Source organism: Xiphias gladius, chromosome 1 (genome assembly GCF_016859285.1).
Source record: "Xiphias gladius isolate SHS-SW01 ecotype Sanya breed wild chromosome 1, ASM1685928v1, whole genome shotgun sequence".
In the NCBI taxonomy this organism is placed as follows: Eukaryota; Metazoa; Chordata; class Actinopteri; order Istiophoriformes; family Xiphiidae; genus Xiphias; species Xiphias gladius.
Window position 1 is genome coordinate 32,769,215 of NC_053400.1, and position 22,099 is coordinate 32,791,313.

Here is a 22,099-nt window from a genome sequence, read left to right on the forward strand (position 1 = left end):
CCAAGTGGGGAAAGTGATTATTTTTTTTATTTTTTTTTTTCCCCTTCAATTTTTGCAATTTTCGTGTGGGATTTGATTTCTGAATCACAGATGTCTGCGTTCAGACATAATAATCCAAATTAGTAGTCACTGGTGGAGGTAATGCAAAGAGAGACAGTTCCAATCTTATACAAATCAAGACGGATCTTAGATTCCTGAAAATCTATTGCTTTTAAGTGTTGTTCTATTGTTTTTTTGTTTTAAAGAGTTAAACTCGGATTCCCTGCGTCACTTCTTGTGATGGTCAGTGAACGCACCGTCAGAACAACAGGAAAAATGAAGCTGTAAATGTAGTTTGACAGCAACGATTGATGCTGAGAGACCAGATTGTAAATCATTTGGGCTGCGTGACAGTATTGATTATGGATTTTATTTGATTTTTTCTTGTCATCATCTAAATTCAGTTGTTCAAAGGAATCATTCTGACTACATTTTGATAATAAGAAAACATGTTGTAGTAGAAACGATTCAGGGTGTTGATGCCCACTATTTGAAAGTGTCAAATATATGATGAAGATATTTGGGCCGATATTAATTTTCTCTACACAACCTACAACATAAATAAAAACGTTTGTTATGGTTCCTTTCAAATGAATTTAGTTTTAATAATTGTGACCAAGAAACATACGGGCCAGAACATCATGCAGCTGAAAAATAAACAGCAGAACGGCGACAGCGTTTCCAAACGTGCCTTTGGCGTTTCTGAACTTCGGTTTCTTCTCCGTTTACCGGCTGATTTATACGTCGATACCGATGTTTCCGCAAGGCACCGGGGCGCCGTCTAACAACACTCAGTTTCTGACCAGTCGCACAAAAAAGAAAAAAAGCTAAGAAAAATAAAAATGGATGCAAACAGGATTTAAAAAAAAAAAAAAGTCTTCCCCTCTACGAACTCCGTAATCTGATCTCATGACTTGTGTCCTAACAGCTTGCAAAGCTTTTGTTTTCTGAAGATCTTTGAAGATCAACTTAATGTCATGACCACATAAATCTGCAATTTTTTTTTGGACGAAAATACTCTCCTCTGCCCTGGTAGTGAAGCCCAGATGTTATATTTATTACGGGTATATCGTTATGTGGATTCTCCGTACGAATGTGCGGATTTTGGTCTGAGACAGAGGGTACGACTTTGTCCCCGGCCCCTCCTCCCGTGACTGTGCTGGTTTTACGGGTGTAATCCTGGAGTCCTGAGCCCCCCCCCCCCATGGCCCCGATCAGGATCATCAAGGCCAGCTTAAGCAGCAGAGGTCTGCGGTTCTCGCAGCATCTGCCGCCACTTGTTGACATCAGGCTCAACCCCGCAGCATCTCGTCTCTCAGCTGGTTACAGACTGTACAGTCATTTCAAATTTCGTCGCTCTGGTACAGAATAACTTGACCTGCACGTCCTGCGGGCCGCCGCCACCGCCGCCGCCGCTGCTGCTGCCTCTGTAAATTTTGTCTTGTGACTGTCGTGTTTGATTTTTACAGATAAGACACCATGGGGAAAGGCTGCGTGACAGCGACCAAGTACTTCCTGTTCCTCTTCAACCTCGTCTTCTTTGTGAGTATTTTATTTTCACGAGTGATTCGATGTAACATGTCATGACAAAAACTGTTGTTACAGAGCTGTTACACGTCACATTGGCATCTTTCCTCTTACTCCTTGGGACATACTGGGCAAATGTAGGATCACACTGACGTTTGTAAGAAAATAAAGGACCCGAGGTTCAGCCCGGCAACACACTCAAACCGTGCTCAGCATGTCGTTCACTCCATTCATTCACTCATGCATGTAAACTCTCAGCAGTTCACTCAATCAACTCATCATTTCAAGTCAAGAGACTTATGCGTTGTAATGTCTGAAAATAAAATCTTTACGTTCTAAGTTGCGTTAAGTTGAAATCCACAAAACTTTCTTTCAGAGATGAGTTGATTCCACTAAATCCCTGCAGGATGTTTTACAGCGTAGTTGTAAACTTGTATAGCGTTCAGTCCCCCCCTGTCTCACTGTGTGTGTGTGTGTGTGTGTGTGTGTGCGCGCGTGTGTGTGAACCAAGCGTGACCCCGGGCCTCGCTGATGGACGAGCCGTCGTGTGGCGTTCACGTCACGCGGGTCGGTCGGTGGAGACGGGGAAGGTTCCCAGCGACTTCGGCGCGTCGCCCGACGAATCGAGACCATTGTGTGATCGCAGAGGTGGTCGTGTGCGAGATAAAAATCGATTTAAACAAAATAAAATAAAAAATGATGTGAGGCGTCCATATGCCAAGTCGGACATATCGGAGCTTTCGGAAAAATCTGAGTCGACGTGAACGTGGCATTAGCCCGCGAAGGTCTGAGGCTTATGGGAAATGGTGTTTGTTCAAAGTACGAATAAAAAACGAGAACATGGTTCTTATCGAAGTAAAGAAGCGAGCCACAGGACTGACCGTCGAGAGTCTCTGTTCCAGGGATGGATTTTTAGTTGTTAGTTTTTTTTCTGTTTTTTTTATTCGCCTCCTGAACACGACCCGCACGTTCTGGTTTCACTCCGGCTCTCCGCCAAACACGACCTTTGACCCCCACAAACTAATGGGGTCAGTTAATGAAAGGCTCCTGGGCCTTGGCCGTTTGGAATAAAGTGGATTCATTGACAAATGGAAATGAGAGCAGACAGCGTGAGTCCGTTTTGACGGCGTACGAGTATCAAAGCTGCATTTTTCCAGCGTCACTTCCCGTCGTCGAGGTAGACTTCAGTTTAGTGGACAGCTTGACGTCAACTATTCATTCATGTTCCGGCTCTGACTCTTAATTACCCTGCAGATGAAGTGTTTGTGGCCTCGGTTACCGGGGCGATACTCTCAGTTTCCTCCTCCTCCTCTCTGATGCGGAGATAAAATGTTAGCAAACTCGAGAAGGCAGGTTCACTGTGTGTGTGTGTGTGTGTGTGTGTGTGTGTGTGTGTGTGTGTGTGTGTGTTCCGACCCTTATCAGGACTGAAGTGAGTCAGTAGGAAATCACAGTGTGAGAGCGAGGACATTCAGCAGCTCCTCCCATCTGTGATGGATCAGTTCACGGCAAAGTCTTCGCCGTGGGCTGTCAATTGAAGGTGCTTGTTTTCAGATTTGTCGTCGCTCAGACTTTGCCTTGAAATGTCCCATATTCGATATTTTCACATCGAACCAAAGCCCCGGCTCGGTCCCCTCGCAATGATCATACTTTCATTTTTGAATTCAAGGCTCTTGAACGGATTATTTAATTTGAGGCTCAGTACACGCAGCTCATTAATGGAGTGAGATCAAATGTCTCCTGACAGCACCAGAAGTGAAGGTACTGAACAGGGCTATAGTTACTACTCAGGTCACGACCTCAATATCTATATATAGATATATAAATATAAAAAATATAGAATTTTAAGACTCTGTCAATTTAAGCAACATGAAATGAGAACTTTACATTCTTAAAATGTAAAATTACCCAAACTGGTCATTTGTGAGGCTGATGTCAATATTTTTTTTTTTAGACTCGTCCTTAGATTTGACGACTTTAATGTCCCTGTTTTAGGGGCATTAAAGTCCTTTAGGCGAGACTGGACTTTATTGCGAGTCACCTCCTTAAAGAGCGAAGCCTCGAGAGCAAAAGACATTCAAGTCACAACGACAGAGCTAACATGCTGAAATTGAGCGGGTCGCGCGAGTTTGCGTGCTAACATTTGCCGCTCAGCACAAAACTCAAAGCTTAAGTTGACGGGAGTGTGGCGAGTTTTTCGGGTATCTGGTCTTCAACCAAAGAGTCTCATCTCGACTTGCACTTAAAGACGAAAGAGCTGCTCAGGATTTTTCTCACAGTTTCTCGGTTTTGAGAAAAACAGTGCTGAATGATTTGGTTCCACACACACGTGTGTCTCTGCTGTTGCCTCGAGAGAAGCCTGTCAAAGCCTCTGTTCCGCTCTCGCTACCTTTTTATAGCTTCTAACAGAATCTCTGTGGTTGGGAGATCGGTTTCCTCCTTCCTGCCCCTTTTTTTTTTTTTTTTTTCTTCTCGCTTCCACGTATCAGCCTTGTTTAACCGTTTGCTCATCACTGAGAGGTGTTGACTTAGGAAGATCTATGCGCTGGCAAACCAGCTGGAGACTTTTATTGTGAAGCAGCCATATGGAGACGTAAAGACTTAGTGGAGCTGCGTTAGAAGTTAGCCGCCGGGCGAAGAGCCACAGCGGACGGGCTCTCGCTGAGATTCCCTGCACGTCTGCAGCGAGACAAACTGGAACCGTTGCACTGCTGCGGCAAAACGAATGCGCTGGCAGGAAAAATCCAAGAATAAAACCGGAGCTGCAGCGATTAAACAGTCGATGAATCGATTAGTCGATCAGCAAAAAATGAATCGGCAACTGTTTTAATGGTTGTTTCAGTCATTTTTAAAGCAAAATTGTCTTCGTCCTACGTCATTTTAAACCAAACATCTTTTTGACAGTTTATAGAAAAAAATGATAAATGAATAATTTGAGAAAATAATCAGCAGATTAATGAATGAAAATGATCATCAGTTGCAGCCACTTCATCTCAGGTCGGGCTCTCATTCACACACACGTGTCTGGGGCATTTTCTTCTGGCTGACCTGTCTGTGTGTGTGTGTGTGTGTGTGTGTGTGTGTGTGTGTGTGTGTGTGTGTGTGTGTGTGTGTGTGTGTGTGTGTGTGTGTGTGTGTGTGTGTGTGTGTGTGTGTGTGTGTGTGTGTGTGTGTGTGTGTGTGTGTGTGTGTTTCTGCTCCAGCTGTTCGGGGTCGTTATCATGGGCTTCGGACTGTGGCTCCTCCTGGACAATCAGAGCTTCATCGTCGTCCTGAGTAAGTGCCTGAGTCAGATTTAATGCCATTTCCCTTTCAGAGGAGCTGAGGAGTGAAGAGGGGGAATCTCTGCGTGTTCCACCGACCAACGGAAAATCGGCTCGCAGGCTGCTTCTCCTTAAAGCTGGTCGTCAATCGACGGCGTGCGGTGCGAATCTCTCTGATGATCGCTTCTTCACGTGACCTGTTTTTCTTTTATTTGTATGTTTTGAAACGCGCTGTTTTCACCCAGGTTGAAGTCAGTGTCCGTGTCTGTTGTTTGAACTTGGGATGGTAAAAACCCTTTGCTCTCTTAGCTGGATTTCGGTGCGACCGCAGCTGAAGCACAAACAAAACAAGTGGCCAATATATACTTTTTTATTTTTTTTATTTTCCAGTGGACCCTTTACACTAATCCCCTTGCAGAGCTGATGTAGGCCAATACAAATGGAGCGATGATTAACAGGCTGAAAACAGGCCAGGTTCTGGCTGCGGGCTGCCGGTGCGTGTTTGTGCGTCTCCTGTGTCCGTTTGTGTCCTTGTGTGTTTGAGTGTGAGGGAAGAAGAAACAGGCGGCTCACGCTGGGCAAAGATGGGCAAAGACTCAAAGATTTTATTATTCCTTTGTTTGAACTGCAGAGAACGGGACAAACTATGGAAGGATCCAGGCCTAGGAGTCATATTATTGATTGCTGAAGGGGAAAGAAGTAAATCCAGCGAAGAGGCATCAACCATGAACCTTTTTTTTTTTTTTCTTCAAAGGTTAATGCTCTGCTCCTTCTTTATTTCACGAGTTTAAAAGAATGGAACATTAAACACTAAATGTGGCCTGTGCAAATGTTTGCTGCGCCCTGCTAAGTCAGTCCAGGGGGGGGCTGCGGGGGCCGTACCAAAAGCTTCAGCTTGTGTTTCTTGAAGTGGTTCATGGTGGATTTCAAGGGGTCTGCTTTGGATCATGGTCCCGTTGTAGAAACGGGCGTCTTTTCAGTTTCACTTTCACGACCGACTGCAAAACATCTGCAGCAGAATATTTCCACCCCCATGTTTAACACCTGGAAAGGTGTTCTTGTCATCAAATGCTGCCTGTTTTCTTTTTTTTTCTCTCTTTTCTCCAAACACACCTTTTGGTGATTGTGGCCAAAAAGCTCAGTTTGACCTGCAGTTTTATCCGGAGGTTTCCCTGGTCTTCCCAGATTTTGTCCTGACTGCCACAGTTTCCCTTCACTGCCAGTTCTTACTGACGTTTCAGCCCGTGGACGTTTCGAGCTGCCTCCCCTGCTTTCTGGCATCGATCCGCTTCATCCTCAGATCCTCAGTCAGCCGCTGGGAGCAGCCCACGGTTGTTGAGTGTTAGCGCGAGGGAGAGTGAATCATCCGCTGACTATTCCTAATCACAGCTCCTCACTTCCTCACAAGTCCTAACAACTTCATGAGGTTCTGAGCATTTTATAGGCAGAAGGGGATTATAGGTCATGCGCCCAAACTTCTGCACGGGCCACGGTTACCGTTTAATTTAATTATGTTCTATTTTTTAAATTCATGCATGTAAAAAGTAACAGAGCATTAACATTTGAAGAAAGGTTCGTGTTTGATGCCTCTTTGCTGCGGGGGGTTGGATTTAGTTCTTTTCCCTTCAAAAATCCACAAAATACGTCATTTGCCCGAACTTTTGCAGACAACTGTAGCTGCTCCAAACTGCATTTTCACACCCAAACCGCGGAGATCAGACAGACGTGCCCACGTCCTTGTTTTTGCCAGATTCTGTGTCACAATTTGGCGGTTTGCCGTCCAGAGCGGTCAGCTGAGAAACGGGTCTGACAACAGACTCCGTTGCTCCGTTCTGTCCTTTTCCGTCACAGTGACCCCCGGTGACAGGCCATGACGAGGCCTGAGGCCTGCCGAGGTGTAACGTGTGTCCGCCGTGTGTTTCTCCACCGCATGAGACTGTTCAGTTAAACACAAGTGTCCAACAGCATTTTTTTTTTTCTTTCTGTCGGTCTGCTTCTCTGGACTGTGTTTTTAAAAAAACAAAACAAAACCTGTTCAGGACTGGAACATCCGCTGCCTTTAGTTAATACTCCAGCAACCACCTCAAATACGGAGCCAGAGTCATTATCTGAGATAACGGGGGGTTCGCCAACTCGGTTAGTCCTCATCCTGGAAGCCTTTTCTCTTGTTAGTGACGCACGGTTTGGAAAATACGAACGGTAAAGCATAAATCTAGTGACGTGGAAGCTGCAGGAATAAGGTCGAGGTTCTAAGGCCGGACCGCTCTCACCGTTACTGCGTGTTTAAGGCTGTTTAACGAATATGGCCGAGGCTCGGCGTCCGACACGCGAGTTTCAGTTTGAGAATCGCCGACGGCTCTGCCTGTTCACGCTGCAGTCGTCTCTGATATGAGGGTTTTTTTTTTTCGTTAATGTGGCACATGTGGCAGACATCCAGCGTCTGGTGTATTCTGAGCAAACGGCACAGGCCAATGTTATAAATGAGTCAGTGCCCTGAACCCAGTAAAACATTAATTGCGTGAGGGCCCTTCGGCGCTTTAAGTGGTTGGTGTTATCACTGCTACCAGCTGCGTTTTCTCAGTGGATTATGTGTCATATTAGCGGGGCTGTGGTTGAGGTAGGAAATTCACCTGAAATTAATTTCTAAACAGTAATTTCACAGGTTTCCAGCAAGCTTATGTATTTGTTAGCAGAGAAAATCCACAGTCCAAGTAAAAGTTGTGTTTTTTGGCTGAATCTCATCTTTTCTTTTCCTTTGTAAAAGCGAGCTGTTTCCCCCTGACTCCAGTCGCTATGCCAAGCTAGGCCCAGCTAGGCTAAGCTAGGCTAACCCAGTCCTGACCCCAGCTCCAACACGGACCCTCACGTCCAAGTGTGTCGGTCTTCACAATGAAACGTGTAAGAATCAGATAAGAGAGGCAAAAGAAAAAAATCCAAATACAAAGGAAATTTCACACAGAAAAGATGAGATTCAGCCAAAAAACACAACTTTTACTTTACATCTGAAAAAAAAAAGGAGCAAAATCAATAAATCCCTTGACCCTTCCCAAGAGAACCCACACTTTTGCTTTTTGTTCACCAAGCAGAGACGCACTCCAGCCTCTTCCCTCTTTAAAAATACCCCGTCTGAACTGGAAACAGTGGGAGTTTATCGGAGCGAGAGAGTAAGAAAGCAAGAAGGGAAAGAGAGAAAGAGACGAGCAGTGTCAGAGAGACAGAAAGGCACAGAGACGCCTGAAGAAGTGTTGGTGCAGAAATATAGAGACAGACATTGAGCAAGTGTCATAGAGAGACTGTGTGTATGTGTGTGTTTTCGCTCCCCGAACAGCGAGCGTCACTGAGGACATTTGTCGTCCCCTGCAGGTGTCCTCCCCCGCAGACACTGGGCTCTTTCTGCTCCGTCCAGCATCAGCATGCATCACATCACACCAGTGCGCTCACCGCCTTACTCATCACCCCACACACACACACACACACACGCACCACATCACATCACATCACCGGTCTGTCCGAGCAGAGCGGAGGGAGGACAGAGAGCACGAGTCCGGGGACTTCGTCGAGGCCGGGGATGCAGTCATTCGACACAAACCGCACGGAGCGGCGGGTTAAAGTGCAGCGGACAGTTTAGCTCTGTGTCTGCACATGAACGACACGTTGACGCCCGGCGGAACGTTTTCTGACGCGAGCCAGGGGCCCGTCACGGGCTCAGCGACGATCGCGGCGGCCTTCGGGGCTGAATCGATGAGCTGCCCGGTGCAGCGTGTGAGAGATGAAGTCAGCCTGGCGCTGCGCTGACTCACGGCGAGAGCAGGGCGAGACCTGGTTCGGCGAGTCGACGGCCGAGAACTAGGAGCGCAGCGACGCTGTCTAAAAAGACGGCCGATGGCGTCGGTAGGGTGCCCGCGGTACTTTTCCGTGGCCTCGCAGTCTGGTCTACTTGAGCTGTAAAAAGTTGATCTATCCCTCCAATATAAGACATTTCACTCTTCGGGAATATTCACGCAGACAAATGAATGATAATTGTGTTTCTCTTTGTGGTCGTCTTACCTCAAGTATCCTCGACACCTACATGATGAGGATTCAGAGTCACACAAAAGCAGATTTGTGGTGTTTTTGAGACCCGCCGGGCCCCTGGGCCTGTGTCCTGTTGGCCTGTTCAGTAATCCATTAAAATGAATAAATACAGAAAAAATAACAAACGATTGGCAGATCTTATTGTTTGTTTTCCATCATTTTTCAACGATAAAAAGGTCTCAGAGTCTGAACTTGAATTCACTGAACTCTGCAGAAACGCTGAAGGCCTGAAGCCTCGTGCCGCAGTCCCCCAGTGTAGCATGAGGCCACAGTCAGACAGACATTACTCTGGTTGCCCCTCGGGTTGACACTGCACATGTGCCCACACACACACACACACATGCAGGCATTCATGTCCTGCAGCCTAATTTTCCATCATAAACTCTCCTGGCTTCCCTTTGTCTCGGTTTGGAGCTGCACGCCCTGGTTCACCGATCCCCCCCGGGGTGTCCCATGTTTCCTTGAGGCTACGAGGGCGTCGGTCTGCATTTGCAGACGTCAGCACGCTGACGCGTTCTTCCAGAGTGCGCTGCTTGTTTTCGTGTGACGCTGGATGTTCACCACGTACTGTAGCTCTCTAGGGTAATTTGAGGTTTCACATTTTGGCCCAGAAGTAGCAGAGAACAGAAGAAGGATTCTGAGTATTAACTTTGCATCTCAGGTCCTGTGGACACCACATCCCCGGAGGCCGGATGTTGTGAACCGAATGAAACTGGGTCTCAGTTCTTGACACGTCGCGCTCCTTCGACTGAGCGTTCCCCTCGTTTTTGACGATCACACGTGTTGCTTTCAGTTTCCGCAGGTTTTTCATAATAGTTCATAATGCTACGCTGCTGAAGTGTGCGTAGCCTAACACTCTCCTTCAAGAGCTTTAGACGATCCTTCAAAACTTGCTTTGTGAAATTCTGCCGAAACCTGCTGGATAAATGCAGAAGACCATGTTCGTCTAACAGAAGTAGCCTCTCGTCTTGCTTTTCACCTCCTTGTGACAATATAATGTGAAATTAATCCTTCAGATTTTCTGATTTTTGTCCTGTTTCATTGTAGTTGCAAACTTACTGTATGAAGGAAAAATAGTCTCAGTGCACCCTTGTTTAATTTTAACCCTCAGATATATTTTGCGAACCTCACCCACAGTATTTTTGCTACGCTTGATGCCGTATCACAGCGCTCCCCCCATAAAACTCTGTCCACGCCGAATGACTCTCTGGAATTACACGTAATTTGGTTAAAATGTTGTTGACGTGGAGTTGTCAGAAGACTCCTTCCTTTGTCTCCACACACTGGGCCAGGTCCGGAGGAGCTGCTCAGAATCCGAGTCGGGGTCAGTGCAGGAGGTCTTTCTGTCTCAGATGTTGTCAGGAATTCTTGTTGACTTAATATTGTTTAAGCTAAATACAAGAGAATAATATCACGTAGCTGTTTTGCAGTTGGACACAAACGCCCGAAGGTAAAAACTAAGTAAGAGTTTCTCCCCAATTTGGTATGACCCTAATCCCAGACCGTAGACCACGTTTCGGGTTCTGCGTAGATTTCAGTCACGGACGAGCTCAGACACGATCCCCTGGCGGCCCTCCACCTGACCCTCATACCTGCAAACCCAAGTAATCCACAACGGACAGAGGTACTGCTGCTCAGACCCGGACCTCTGCTGCGGTCCTGTGCCACACCTGGTATGGACCATTCAAAAGAGACCAACAGGATCCAGGACACTCTTAATCTTCGGCCTCTTTTCGGAAACCCAGACTCAGCGTTAGAGCTCCGTGGCCCTGCCGTGGCTGCAGCTGTTCTTAACTGATGATTAACACAAACCATAACGTCATGTTTGTGCAGTAGAGGAAAAGTTGGCTCCCGTCATCCAGGACGGTCTATTCTTTTCTTCCATGTGCTGTAAATGTTCAGGTCTTCTCAATGTCTGTGTGTTGTTCTTATATTTCATATGCATCCGTGTTTCTATGGATTGTTGTTTGTCGTCACAGGTACATTTGTCTGCTCTAAAACCTAATTTCCTTTGGGTTAATGATAAAGGTGAAGATCTTAAAACCAAACCAGAAATCTCATTTGCATTGATCGGCAGTCCAGGTATATTTGTAGAAATGTTGTGCGCGTGGGGGGTGTTGTAAAAACGTGTACTCCTCCTACCTGCGGGCCGTGTTACAACTTTAAATATCCCACAGAGACAAACAATACTGCAGGTAAGTTCCAGCAGCATGTGGTCTCTGACCCGTCCTCTTTGTTCCTCCACAGATAACTCCACACCCGTTAAGGTGGCCTGCTACATCCTGATCGGAGTCGGGGCTTTCTCCATGCTCATGGGCTTCCTCGGCTGCTTGGGGGCCATTTATGAGATCCGCTGTCTCCTTGGCCTGGTGAGCGACAGCGCTGCGTGTTTTGTAGTCTTTAAGAAGAAACTGCTTCTCCTAAAGGGCAGTTCTGAAGTTTTGAAGTAACCCAGGGTTCCATCATAGCATTCAGTCACTGACGTGAGCATCAGCTGCCAATGTCAACAAAGAAGCTTGAAAACAGTGGATAAAGAATTCATGATACAACTCGCTAGGACTTGCAATGCCAGTTTGGTACTTTGGTGATTTGGTAAAAACTCAGGAGAGTGTTTTTTCTTCTTTTTTTTGGGGGGGGGCATACAACTGTACAGTGCACACCTAAAGGCCAAAGTTCTGTCGACCAGGTGAAAACGGAAAACTCAGCACAGAGTCGTTGTTTTCCTCTGATGGCTACGTTTCTAAGCCGTTCCACAGGCTGAGTAACCAGAAAAATTACAGACGAGAGTAAAACACAGAAAAGGGGAATAAAGTTGGATCTGACGGGTTTGCAGTCAAACTCCACAGCTCATAAGTCACTCTTCAGCCACACCCCGACGGCTTCCCTATCATGGTGGTGTACAGAGGCAGAACCGTCAAACTAGTGTCTCTGTTCGAGTACTTCTGCGCATGTTGATGGTAGCGAAGGAACACGTCACCCGGTGCAGCAGTGGGGCTGAGTGATGCGTTTCTAATGGGGAGGGGAATAAGAGACATCAGACTGTAGACACACACACACACACACACACTGAGACTAACATCGTTGCCGGTGTGAAAATAAGAAGAACACAGAATGTCAGGTCCCTAATCTCCTACACTCTGGCTCTACGGGCCAATCACAGCACACCTGCGCCCTCAGCTCAGGTGGGATCGCCGACATGTTTTAATAACCTGCGAGTTGCGGATGTTTTCCAGCTCATCACCTGTTGCTTCTCCCCTCTCTCCTCCTCAGTACTTCACCTGCCTCCTGCTGATCCTCGGCGCTCAGGTGGCAGCCGGCGCGCTCATCTACTTCCAGAAGGATGTGGTGAGTGATGTCACGTCCTCTCCTTCGCTCCCCCCGTGCCCGTCGCTCGGCTGGGTGCGAACAGGAAGGTCATGGGTGTTTCCTCTTTTGTCAGTCTCGCTCAGAAGCCACATTAATGAATGCAAACGCCAACAGGCGATTTTTTGAGAACCTGCCCGTAATGCACCTTCCTTTTCTGACGGTCGTCGCACCCCCCGCGCCGTCGTTAGCACAACTATGGGCTCTGGCTGTAACATAAAGGCGGCACGCGCTATGAGTAGAAACCTGTTCTGCCGTTTCTGGGGTGTTTTCACCAGCGCCTCCACTCAGAGTACAGCGTCTGAGGAGGTGACACGTGGTCCATGTAACACCAGCAAACTGAAATTCAAAGTGAAGGCGTCTGGCGCGGCAGCGCCCCCTGGTGTTTAGCCTTGGGCACTTTCCACAAAGAGTGTGAAATTACTCTCGAGAAGCCTCCTTTCTGATAGTTGTGTGAATGTTGTTTCAGTCTTGTAGTATTTGTGAAATGCGTGATTTCTGCATTTTGGGTGAAGTGTCGTTGCTTTCTGAACTTTTAACCAGATAATTTGCAGAGTAAAACCTTTCTGGGGTCTCCCATGAGTATTAGATGAGACTCCTGGTTTCAGTCCCAGGCCACAAACTGTAGGTCTCGACCAGGGCCATTTGAAAACGAAGGAATATTTGACGTCAGGAGTCACATTCGAGATTTATTGTTAATTTTCACGTAGCGTTTACCGAGGGGGGGGGCTTTTGGTTTTTCATTAGTTACATTTACTAATTCTTCCACTTTTTCGTGTGAGCAACTGAGATCGACACTACGAACGTCTTCCCGGTGAGACGGCATCTCTAGAATAGTTCGGCCGTTCAGATCAGGTACAAACACCTCTTCATTTGTGAACTCTTTCTGTTCTGGCATAACCTGCACCTCAATACAACAGAAGGGCCTGAAAAAGAAAACAAACACAGACACATCTCAGTTCAACCAAAGTCTGTGTCCAAGGTAATGAAACCCAAATTTAATGAGCTTTACAGTGTCAGCACAGTGTTTCTGACCCTCATAAAACCACATCAGCCTCCGAAAAACAGAGGAATCCTTCTGATCACGTGACATGAACGCGGCGTTACCCTGGAGGGAGTCTTACAGGGCATCAACTAGTGATTGTTTTCATCGTCAGTGAATCTGTGGATTCATTTCTCAATTAATAACGTTGGAAAATAAAGAAAAATCACCCAAACCTGAAAGATGTTCAGGTTCTGCAAGAGATGAAGAACCAGGAAACGCATTTTTTTAAGATTTTTATTTTTTTAGAATTGCACTCAAAAAAAAAAAACCGAGGGTGAGAAAAGTAATACACATGCATGTGGTTACTCACACACACAGACAAACACACATCTGCAAATATAAAAGTATCTGGTGCATTTTTCTGATTTGCTCCATTTAAAAAAAAAAAAAAAAAAAGGTCACAGAGTCCAAGAAAATCTCACAGTGGTCCTGGCTCAGACGATTGGGAGCCCGAGCCCATGTCCTCGATGATCCAGCTGCATGTCTTTGCATAAAACATCTGAGTGGAGTGAAATGCTATAAAAAGGAGGAATTCCATTCTGCAGAGCGCAGACAGATCTGTTTATTGAATCTGAACTGTGCTCTCTGCCAGATAAGTGGCTTGAGGCAAACCTCCCGTCCGCCCTCTCAGGGCCCCCTCTGGTTTTCCAGCACGCGGAGCCGTGTGTTCACTGGAGCCCTCGAGTGCCTCGGCATCCAGGTATGAGGCCCGGGCTCTCGGGGAGAGTAAACAACAGCCACACACGGGCTCGGATCAGCTCAACCACTCGGGGTGCTGTGTTTGACGTCTGAGAGCGCAGACGTGGCTGCTCGTTCCGGCCCGTGCCGGCAGACAGACCATGAGACGTGAAAAAGACCTGTGATTATCCAGGAATGCGAGTGAAACATGGCTGTGGTGGAGCCCTCAAATATTAGTAAATTATCCAGCAGATTTTTGCGCTTGAGGTTTTTTGTTGAAAGGAAAAAGTGAGAGGAGAAGATTGATACCCCTCACACAGTCTGTGCGGTAGAGCTGCAGCCGGTTAGCTTAGCTTAGCACAAAGACTGGAAGCAAGGGGACGCAGCTAGCCTGGCCCTGTCCTGACGGCGTTTTTACACAGATTAAACAAACAAGATATAATGTGTTGATTAATGAGCTTTTAGAGGCGCTGGTAGACAGCAGGATTATTTATTTATTTATTTTTTACTTTGGACAGAGCTACGCTAGCTGTTTTCCCCCTGCTTCCTTATGCTAAGCTAAGCTAACTATGCTAAGCTAGGCTAACTGTCTCCCGCTGAGAGTGGTATCATCTAACTCTTGACAAGAAAGACTGTCGCTGACATTGAAAGCGTGTTCAGTCCAAACACAATGACATCTTTCCTCTTTTTTTTTTTTTCCCTGCGAATTGGAAACACAAGAGTTTTTCAGGCTTTTTTTTTTTTTTTTTAACTTTATTTATTATTATTTTTTGTTCACCATAAGATACTAATGAATGTGACCGACATTAGCTGTGGCTCGCTAACAGCACACAGCGACGTCGCACGTGTTTGCTCCAGCTCGGCCAGTTTTCCAAACTTACCAAGAAGCAGCAGCTTCCCCTGTTTTCCTCCAGACGGTCGTCGTTTCTTCCTCCCGTTTTCTCCGTCCGTTCACGAACCGCAGCCCAAGGCTGTTGGTTCCCGAACCGCAGCTACACGTAGCGCACCAACGTCTTCACAAAGAAGTTTAAAAAGGCAAGAAGAAAAGCTAAACACAGAAGACACACACTCACTCCGACGCGAAACGCAGACATGCAGAAACACAAAGTCCAAAATGAAGCAACAAATAAAAACCAGTTATTGAGCCAGCTACAATAAGTTTTCCATCTCTTCACTGCCGATCATGTGTTTTAGTTTATCCACACCTCAGCCTGTTTTTAATTTATTTATTTTTGATTCCAGTTGAACGAGGAGACGTCCAAGATCGTCACCAAGGTGCTGGATACGTACCCCGGCAACAACTCCACCACAGAGCAGGCCTGGGACTTCATCCAGAGGAATGTGAGTTGGAATCGCTGATCTGAGATCAGATTCGTGCTTTTACAGCTGATGCGTCGAGGCCAAAAATGCAAACCGCTTTCATACGACGACGGCAAATACAAACACGAACTGCACGTCGCACAATGAAGTCTTCCTGTCAATAAAATCTCTTTCAGTGCTGCCAAGTGGTTTTTGTGCTAAAAGCTAATTTCCACTTTTCCCAGTAAACTTCAAACTGTTTCCAACACAAATGAACATGTTTGAATATGTCTGCCAAAGTCAACAATCATTTTTCTCTCTATTCTAGTGCAGTAATCTGCTTTACTCTGCCTGGTTTCAAGATACTCAACATTTACTTCCAGGGAAATTCTTGAAACAAGTTCTTTTGTTCTGATAGCAGACAAAACATGGTTTCCGACATCAACCAGACTCCTTAGTGTTTTTGTTTAGTTTATTGGCGTTGCTCTTCTGCTCCGAGATGTTGGGCAAGCTACCCAGGTGGTTAGAGTTGCAGTTGTTTACATACTTACATTACACAGTGGGCTGATTTTTGAAATGAAAAGGGGTAAATCCGACCCCTGCAGCAAAACAGACATTAAAAATGAGCCCAAATTCAAATGTTGATGCTCTGTTACTTTTAATTTCATCAACAAAATATGTCATTTGGTCCAAACTTGAACATTGAAACTGTTTATTGTCCTTTTTTGGGAGATAAAACAAATGAAATTATCATCAGACTGTTGTAAACTCAAAAACAATCTTTTTATCAAGTCATTTTTTAATTTATTTTTTTAAAGCCAGTGAAGAAATCTGCCGGTGCAGTAAGAATATGTCAACCTGTTTCTCTTGCCAGTGATCATCTATCAAGTGTTCTCTAAAATCCGGTTAAATGTTTCTCACTGTTTAAAGACATTTCTCCAAACAAGTTGATCTCTGCTGCAAACCGTTTCAGTTGTGAGAAAAGAAGGTTTTAAGGGCTCATGTCAGACAGAAAGGACTATAATAAAGGTGTTTGATTTTATTAACGATCGGGTCGGGTATTTAACGACCTGGTTAACGATCCCAGATTGACCCCATGACCTTGGGATCAGGTCTCCGTGGGGGCCGGCCCATCTGCTGCAGGACTCCTGGTTCTTCTGGTCTCTGAATCCAGTTCTTCATGACTCTGGCCGTGTGTGTTTGGGCTCGTGAGTGAATCTGGGGCCGATCAGACGCCTCCCTGATGGTATAAGAATCCAGAGGGCTAAAGTGCCCGAAGCTTTTGCCCAGTCCTCTGTGTGCGCGCCGCAGTGGGCTGTGGTGAGCGGTCATTCAGAAACCTGATGAACAAGCTTCCTGCCAAACTCTCGATCTCCCGTCTTTCGGGAAAATTGACGCGGTCCAGTTTTTCAGCTTCCAAAATCAACGCACCGACCGAGCCCGCGATACCTGCCAAGGCACGTTCGTTCCTGTCTGGCGAGCTGCTCTGGTCGAAACGAACGTCCTCGAAAAGCCGTTCTTGCCGCGCTCGCACCGACGGCGCCTGCGATCCCGCTCCTGTCTGTTTACTTGTCGCTCGCCACGCCGCTGACTGTCGCTGTTAAACTGTCCGCAGATGGAGTGCTGTGGCTGGAGCAGTCATCTGGACTGGAACGGCAACATGGTCATCGTCAACAGCTCCCGGCTGCTGTTCCCCTGCTCCTGCCAGAACATCTCGCTCGCCGCCGGGAACTTCTCCGACAGCGGCTTCTGCGAGGCTCAGACGCCCGACTGGCCCGTATACGACATGGTAAACCAACGTTTTCTGTAGCTGTCGCCCGTCTGCTCTCGCCCGGCCGTGCGCCGGTTTCTCATCTGTTCTCCCGTTCACCCTTGTGTTTCCACCAGGGCTGCGGCGCCAGCGTGGAGAGCTGGCTCCTCACCAACCTCGGGGTCGTGCTGGGAATCTGCCTCGGAGTGGCCGTCGTTGAGGTACGGCAGCATTATCGCTCATTGACGCCACGCTGCGTCTGTGGTGACCCCGTGGTAAATTACACTCAGAGGATATTTAGTTTCCGTGAAGTGACGCTTTTCCAAGTGAAAGCGAATTCTGGGGCGGGTTAGAATTTCAAAGGGGGTTTGATTCGAACTCCGAAGGACCAGAGGACTGTTCTGCCCCGGAAAGGCGAAACGAAGCAACTGCACGTTTGAGTTAAAACCTGTATAACTATTGATAACTATGACAGACACAACTGTACAACTGTGTCTGTTTAACTATAAAGACAAATATTATGCCATAGAAATGTGTGTTTTCCACAAAAACGGCTTTTAAAATTTGCATTCATACAAAACTGAGCTAAAATCGCGGTTTACTTCTCGCCGGTTTCCGTAGGACTCCGCGCTGCGCTCGCACTCTCCACCAGGGAAACCCAGCTGACTGCACGGTTCAGGTCTTTAAAGCTTAGTCAGGGATCTTCACCCTGGTACGAACCGACATTGTGGTTATTGAGTTTGTAATTTAAAAAAGGCAGCGGCTCAGTCGGCCCAGTGATGGAGGAAGGAAAACCGGCTAAACGTAGCTCAGGAGAGATCGGTGGCCTCTTCGCGCTTTGTTGACTCAAGTGAGTTTCATGTCATCTGGTGGTTAAGCTACATGTAACATACTTAGATGTATTAAATTGTACATTAACGTCTTATATGGATACGAAAAACACTCAGACAGATTAAAACTTATCTAAATACAGAATCGTTTCAAGCTTCTTTGGACTGTAAATGATCAAATTTAATTCTCTCAAACAATTTAAAATGGATCAGAAAGCTGAGAGAGGTTTTGTTTTTTTGAAGGGTTTGTGTGGTTGCTATAGAAATTTGTGTATATATATATATATATATATATATATATATATATATAATATTACTGTCAAATAATCAATCTAAAAAGACACAAAGTGACAGCATTATAACCTCCCTGTCTGTCTTACACTTTGCTGTCCAGCCTTGAAACTTAACCCCCCAAACTTCACTGCTTCTGTAGTTGCTGCACTCTGCCTCTGCGGGGCAGTGTTGGCCTCCGACCATGGGAGATCAGGAGGTGGGGTAAACAAAGTTAAAGGGAACTTCAGGGCTCAAAGTCCTGTGCTGACAAACATTTTTGCTTTTCATACCAAAAACTGGCGGAACAGTTTTACACAGAGACACAGGATGAGAGTTGGAAAATGTATTTTCTGAAATCTTAAATTTCATTTTTAAGTCTTGAATATTTTTTCTTGCCTTCTTTAGGCAGAAACTGGGAGGCTCAACTTAAATTAAGAAATAATTTTTGAACTTATTAATCTCTCCATCAACTTCCTGCTGCTCTTATCTATTTGTAGTCGCTTAGATTCTCTCTGTGGTTGTTCTGAGTCGCAGTGAACTGTTTTTTTTTTTTTTTTTTTTTTTGTCTCTCTTTGGTCATTTTGCGTCTCTTTGAGATCATAGTTTTCCCTTGTCCTGCCTTTACCTAGTCTTGCATTTCTATGTGGTATCAAAAAAGATCTTCAAAAGTCTTCGATGTAGTTTTGGTGAATGCTGCAGAGACCCTGTCCAGAGGGCGTTGGACTTGCTCCGACCTTGACCCCCTTTTTAAATCCAGGTTAAAAACTCCTACGTTCTGCGCAGAACCTTAAATGCTCATCACGAACCGTCTTCCCCTCCTAACCTGTATTCACTTCTCTGTTCTTAACTTCTTAAATTCCTCTTTGAAATTGGCGTGTGGATCGAATTGCCAGCTTGGCCCATTAATCTGCACGTGAACGTTTAGAAGGACACACACCTGTGTATACAATGTCCCACAATTCACGCACTGCGCGTCAGGACGAAAAACCGAGCCGTCGCCGGCTCCTCGGCGGCAGGGACAGGGAGACCGGTCAGGACTGAGGGAAGGATGGAGGCGGCCAGACACACAGGGAGGTGCTTGGGGAGAGAGTGAAGCGAAGGCGCCTGGGTTGTTTCCGTGCACGTGGTCACAGAGAAATAAAAAATGAGCCAAAATCGGTGGCGAACGATAGTATCATTGCAGTGACTCGAGTTAAACTCTGTAATTTCCCTGTAATTCTGTACCATTGTGGAGAATATGACACGAGGAGGGAAAGCTTTCATAAGATCCGGCGACCATTCATCGGTCATTCGAAAGACTCTGCACCAATATCCTGTTATCAGGCTGTTGTGCTACGTTTTATTATGCTAAACTATAAATGGTTGAATTCCACAGTTATTTTGTTTTCAGCTGTTTTATTTCCTTGAGCCTTTTTTTATGACATTAGGTTCAAAAAGCAAAATAAATGATTAAAGTATAGTGTTTTTCTAATATTTATAGAATTTTAATACTTGTTTTTTTTACATTTATCTTTTCTAATCCCTTTCTTCCTTTAACTGTGGTTCTGATTACTGTTGTTGCACATCAGGATGTGAGCACATCGTCCAGAGAATTCAACCCCCGGCTTTTCACTGCACATGTTGAAAATATGAATTTTGTGGCAAATAAATTTTCAAGACACCAAGTGTTTGATCCCTCCCTCCCTTTTTGTCTCGCAGCTGCTGGGCATGATCCTGTCCATCTGCCTCTGCAGGAACGTTCGCACAGAGGATTACACCAAAGTGCCAAAGTACTAAAGCCCGATGGAGGAAGTTAGATGGTTGAACTTCAGATGCACAGAAGGAAAGAGGGAGTAAGAATAATGAGTTTTCCGCCCTGTATGTGGTGAAACATTGTGTCCAAATGTAAAATAATGTGTGTCTGCTTTATATTTTGTTGGATTTCCTTCTTTTGAGGCACTTCCGTCTTTTTTTTTTTTTTTTTTTTTTGTCAGTCCAGTTTCTTTGGAGCACTTTAGAGACTTTTTAGTTTTGACCTCTTGGATCAGAGAGCGATGCTGAAGTGTTTGTGAAATTTTGGATCGGAGGAACTTTGAAGGAAATGAGTTGGTAAAGTCAGAAGTGATGGATGAGGAGAGAGAGAGGGAAACGTGAGGTCCAAGTTCCTGCCCTGCCCCGTACAAGCTCTCAGGCTCAGATAACGGCGTCGCTGGTTTGGTCTGTTTCTCTGTAAATTGTCGCTTCTCGGTTTTAGTTTCCCTAGAAAATCTGAAGAGAAATCGTGTTTGTCTGTAAAGACAAAAGAAAGCTAAGTTTTTGTTTTGTTTTTTGAGATTCTGCACGACATCTGATTTGGACAACTGGAAAATCCACCTAGTGGTGAGTGGTATTTTGTTTTTTTTTGTTTTATACACCAGCGTTTTGAGTTTTTTGTGAAATGTTTTTAGTACTTTGTATATAATTTTAGTCATTATTTGTGTGACTTTAAATCCACATATATACTGCCAGTGTTTTCTTTAGTGGCTGGTCTCTCCCTGAATTTTTTTTGTTTTGTTTTGTTTTCTTGTATTTTCTTAATTTTGAATTGTCAGGATTTTGTTCTGGAAATAATAGAAATAATGAGATACTAAAGAGGAACATTCATGATACTTACTAAAAGTATCACCTTCAGGTTACAACTGTCCTTTGACGAGCAAAAATTATTTTTTTTTTATTTTTTTTTAATTTTTTTTAAGATAGCTTTAATTTCATGTACAAGCCCGTATTCTACCTACCATAACCTACAGTGTTTGAGGAGTGAAATGAAACTTTTTAACCACTTTTGAAGTATGTGAAAAGTAAAAAAATTTACACAACATATTATTTTGGAGCAGAAGAAATATTTTTTGATGGGGAAGATTCATCTTGAAAATGAAATTTGTTTATACAGAAAATTCGTTTGAAATCCATTCATGTACAATTTTAACATTCAGCCAAGATGTTGTGTTGTTTTTATAATGTACAAATCCCCTCTCCTGTTTTCCCTTTGTGTACAGTCTGTATGAAAAACATTCTACTAACCTTGTAATGGTTTCTAAGACAAAAAGGGTACGTCTGTTTACAACTAGGTGGACTTGTGGTACTGTAGCTAGCTGGATTAGTAAGTGTGTGCTCACAACATTCATTCTGTTTCATTTTGCCAATAAACAGATTACAGAAGCTTGTCTGTTTTTAAATCCATCACTGATATAAGCGGCCGATTCCTGTGGTCCAGCTTTATCACTCTGCTCTGCAGTTCATCCTCAGCTCTGTGGAGTGTTTTAGCACCTTTCAGCTCCTTGTTTTGGTTTTGCCGCTTCACTTTTTTTCTGCTCACTCTCTCCGCTCCCTTCGGCGTAGTTTCCAGCAGAAGCAGGCAGCTGTTTTTAGTGAGGGGGAAAAAAAAAACCAAACAAACAAACTCTGCACTGTGCACTACCTGCTCAGCAGCAAACCTTGGAGCATTAAGCAGCTAAAGAGCCGGAGATTTTCAGGAGTTTCAGGAGCTGGCGGAGACCAAAACGGAGCGAAAAGGAGAGTGAATATTGGCGAACACTCACACCGCCCAAAATGAAGCTCTGTATTTGCTGCATGTGTAAAAAGGCAAATCATATGTCGATGTTGTGTTTAAAAACTGGGCAAAAAAAAAAAAAGAATTATTGCAGGTCTAAGTTGATAATTCTCATCTTGAAAACGGCTCAGCCTGAGAGAAGTTTAATTTTAAATAAGATATTAAAAAATAATAGAAATGTCTGCAGTCTGAGATGTAGCCGTACACACACAAATTTGCGTTTTTCTAATCTGAACACACTTTAACAGTCCAGGACCTGCAGCTTTACAAATTTCTCACGCACACATGAGCTGTAACACAAAACACAAGCCAAAAAAGTCCCTGCAGTTGAAACATTCGTCGCCTGCGAGTGGCAGCAGCATATGCGGTGACTGTAACTTGCCCGTCGGT

At 45.2% G+C, this 22,099-nt stretch overlaps 1 protein-coding gene across 2 annotated transcripts in view; it reads left to right on the forward strand.

The window, feature by feature from the left end:
- The window catches only part of LOC120788931 (CD82 antigen-like), a 33,030-nt gene extending 11,712 nt beyond the window's left edge, over positions 1 to 21,318 (forward strand). For both annotated transcript variants that reach the window (XM_040125260.1, XM_040125352.1), the window contains exons 2-9: positions 1,509 to 1,581; positions 4,770 to 4,842; positions 11,151 to 11,272; positions 12,174 to 12,248; positions 15,232 to 15,330; positions 16,904 to 17,077; positions 17,176 to 17,259; positions 19,840 to 21,318. In XM_040125260.1, the coding sequence (XP_039981194.1) occupies positions 1,519 to 1,581; positions 4,770 to 4,842; positions 11,151 to 11,272; positions 12,174 to 12,248; positions 15,232 to 15,330; positions 16,904 to 17,077; positions 17,176 to 17,259; positions 19,840 to 19,917 (768 nt within the window). In that variant the 5' untranslated portion in view covers positions 1,509 to 1,518 and the 3' untranslated portion in view covers positions 19,918 to 21,318. The remainder of the gene's footprint in view (positions 1 to 1,508; positions 1,582 to 4,769; positions 4,843 to 11,150; positions 11,273 to 12,173; positions 12,249 to 15,231; positions 15,331 to 16,903; positions 17,078 to 17,175; positions 17,260 to 19,839) is intronic.
- Positions 21,319 to 22,099: the final 781 nt, after the last annotated feature.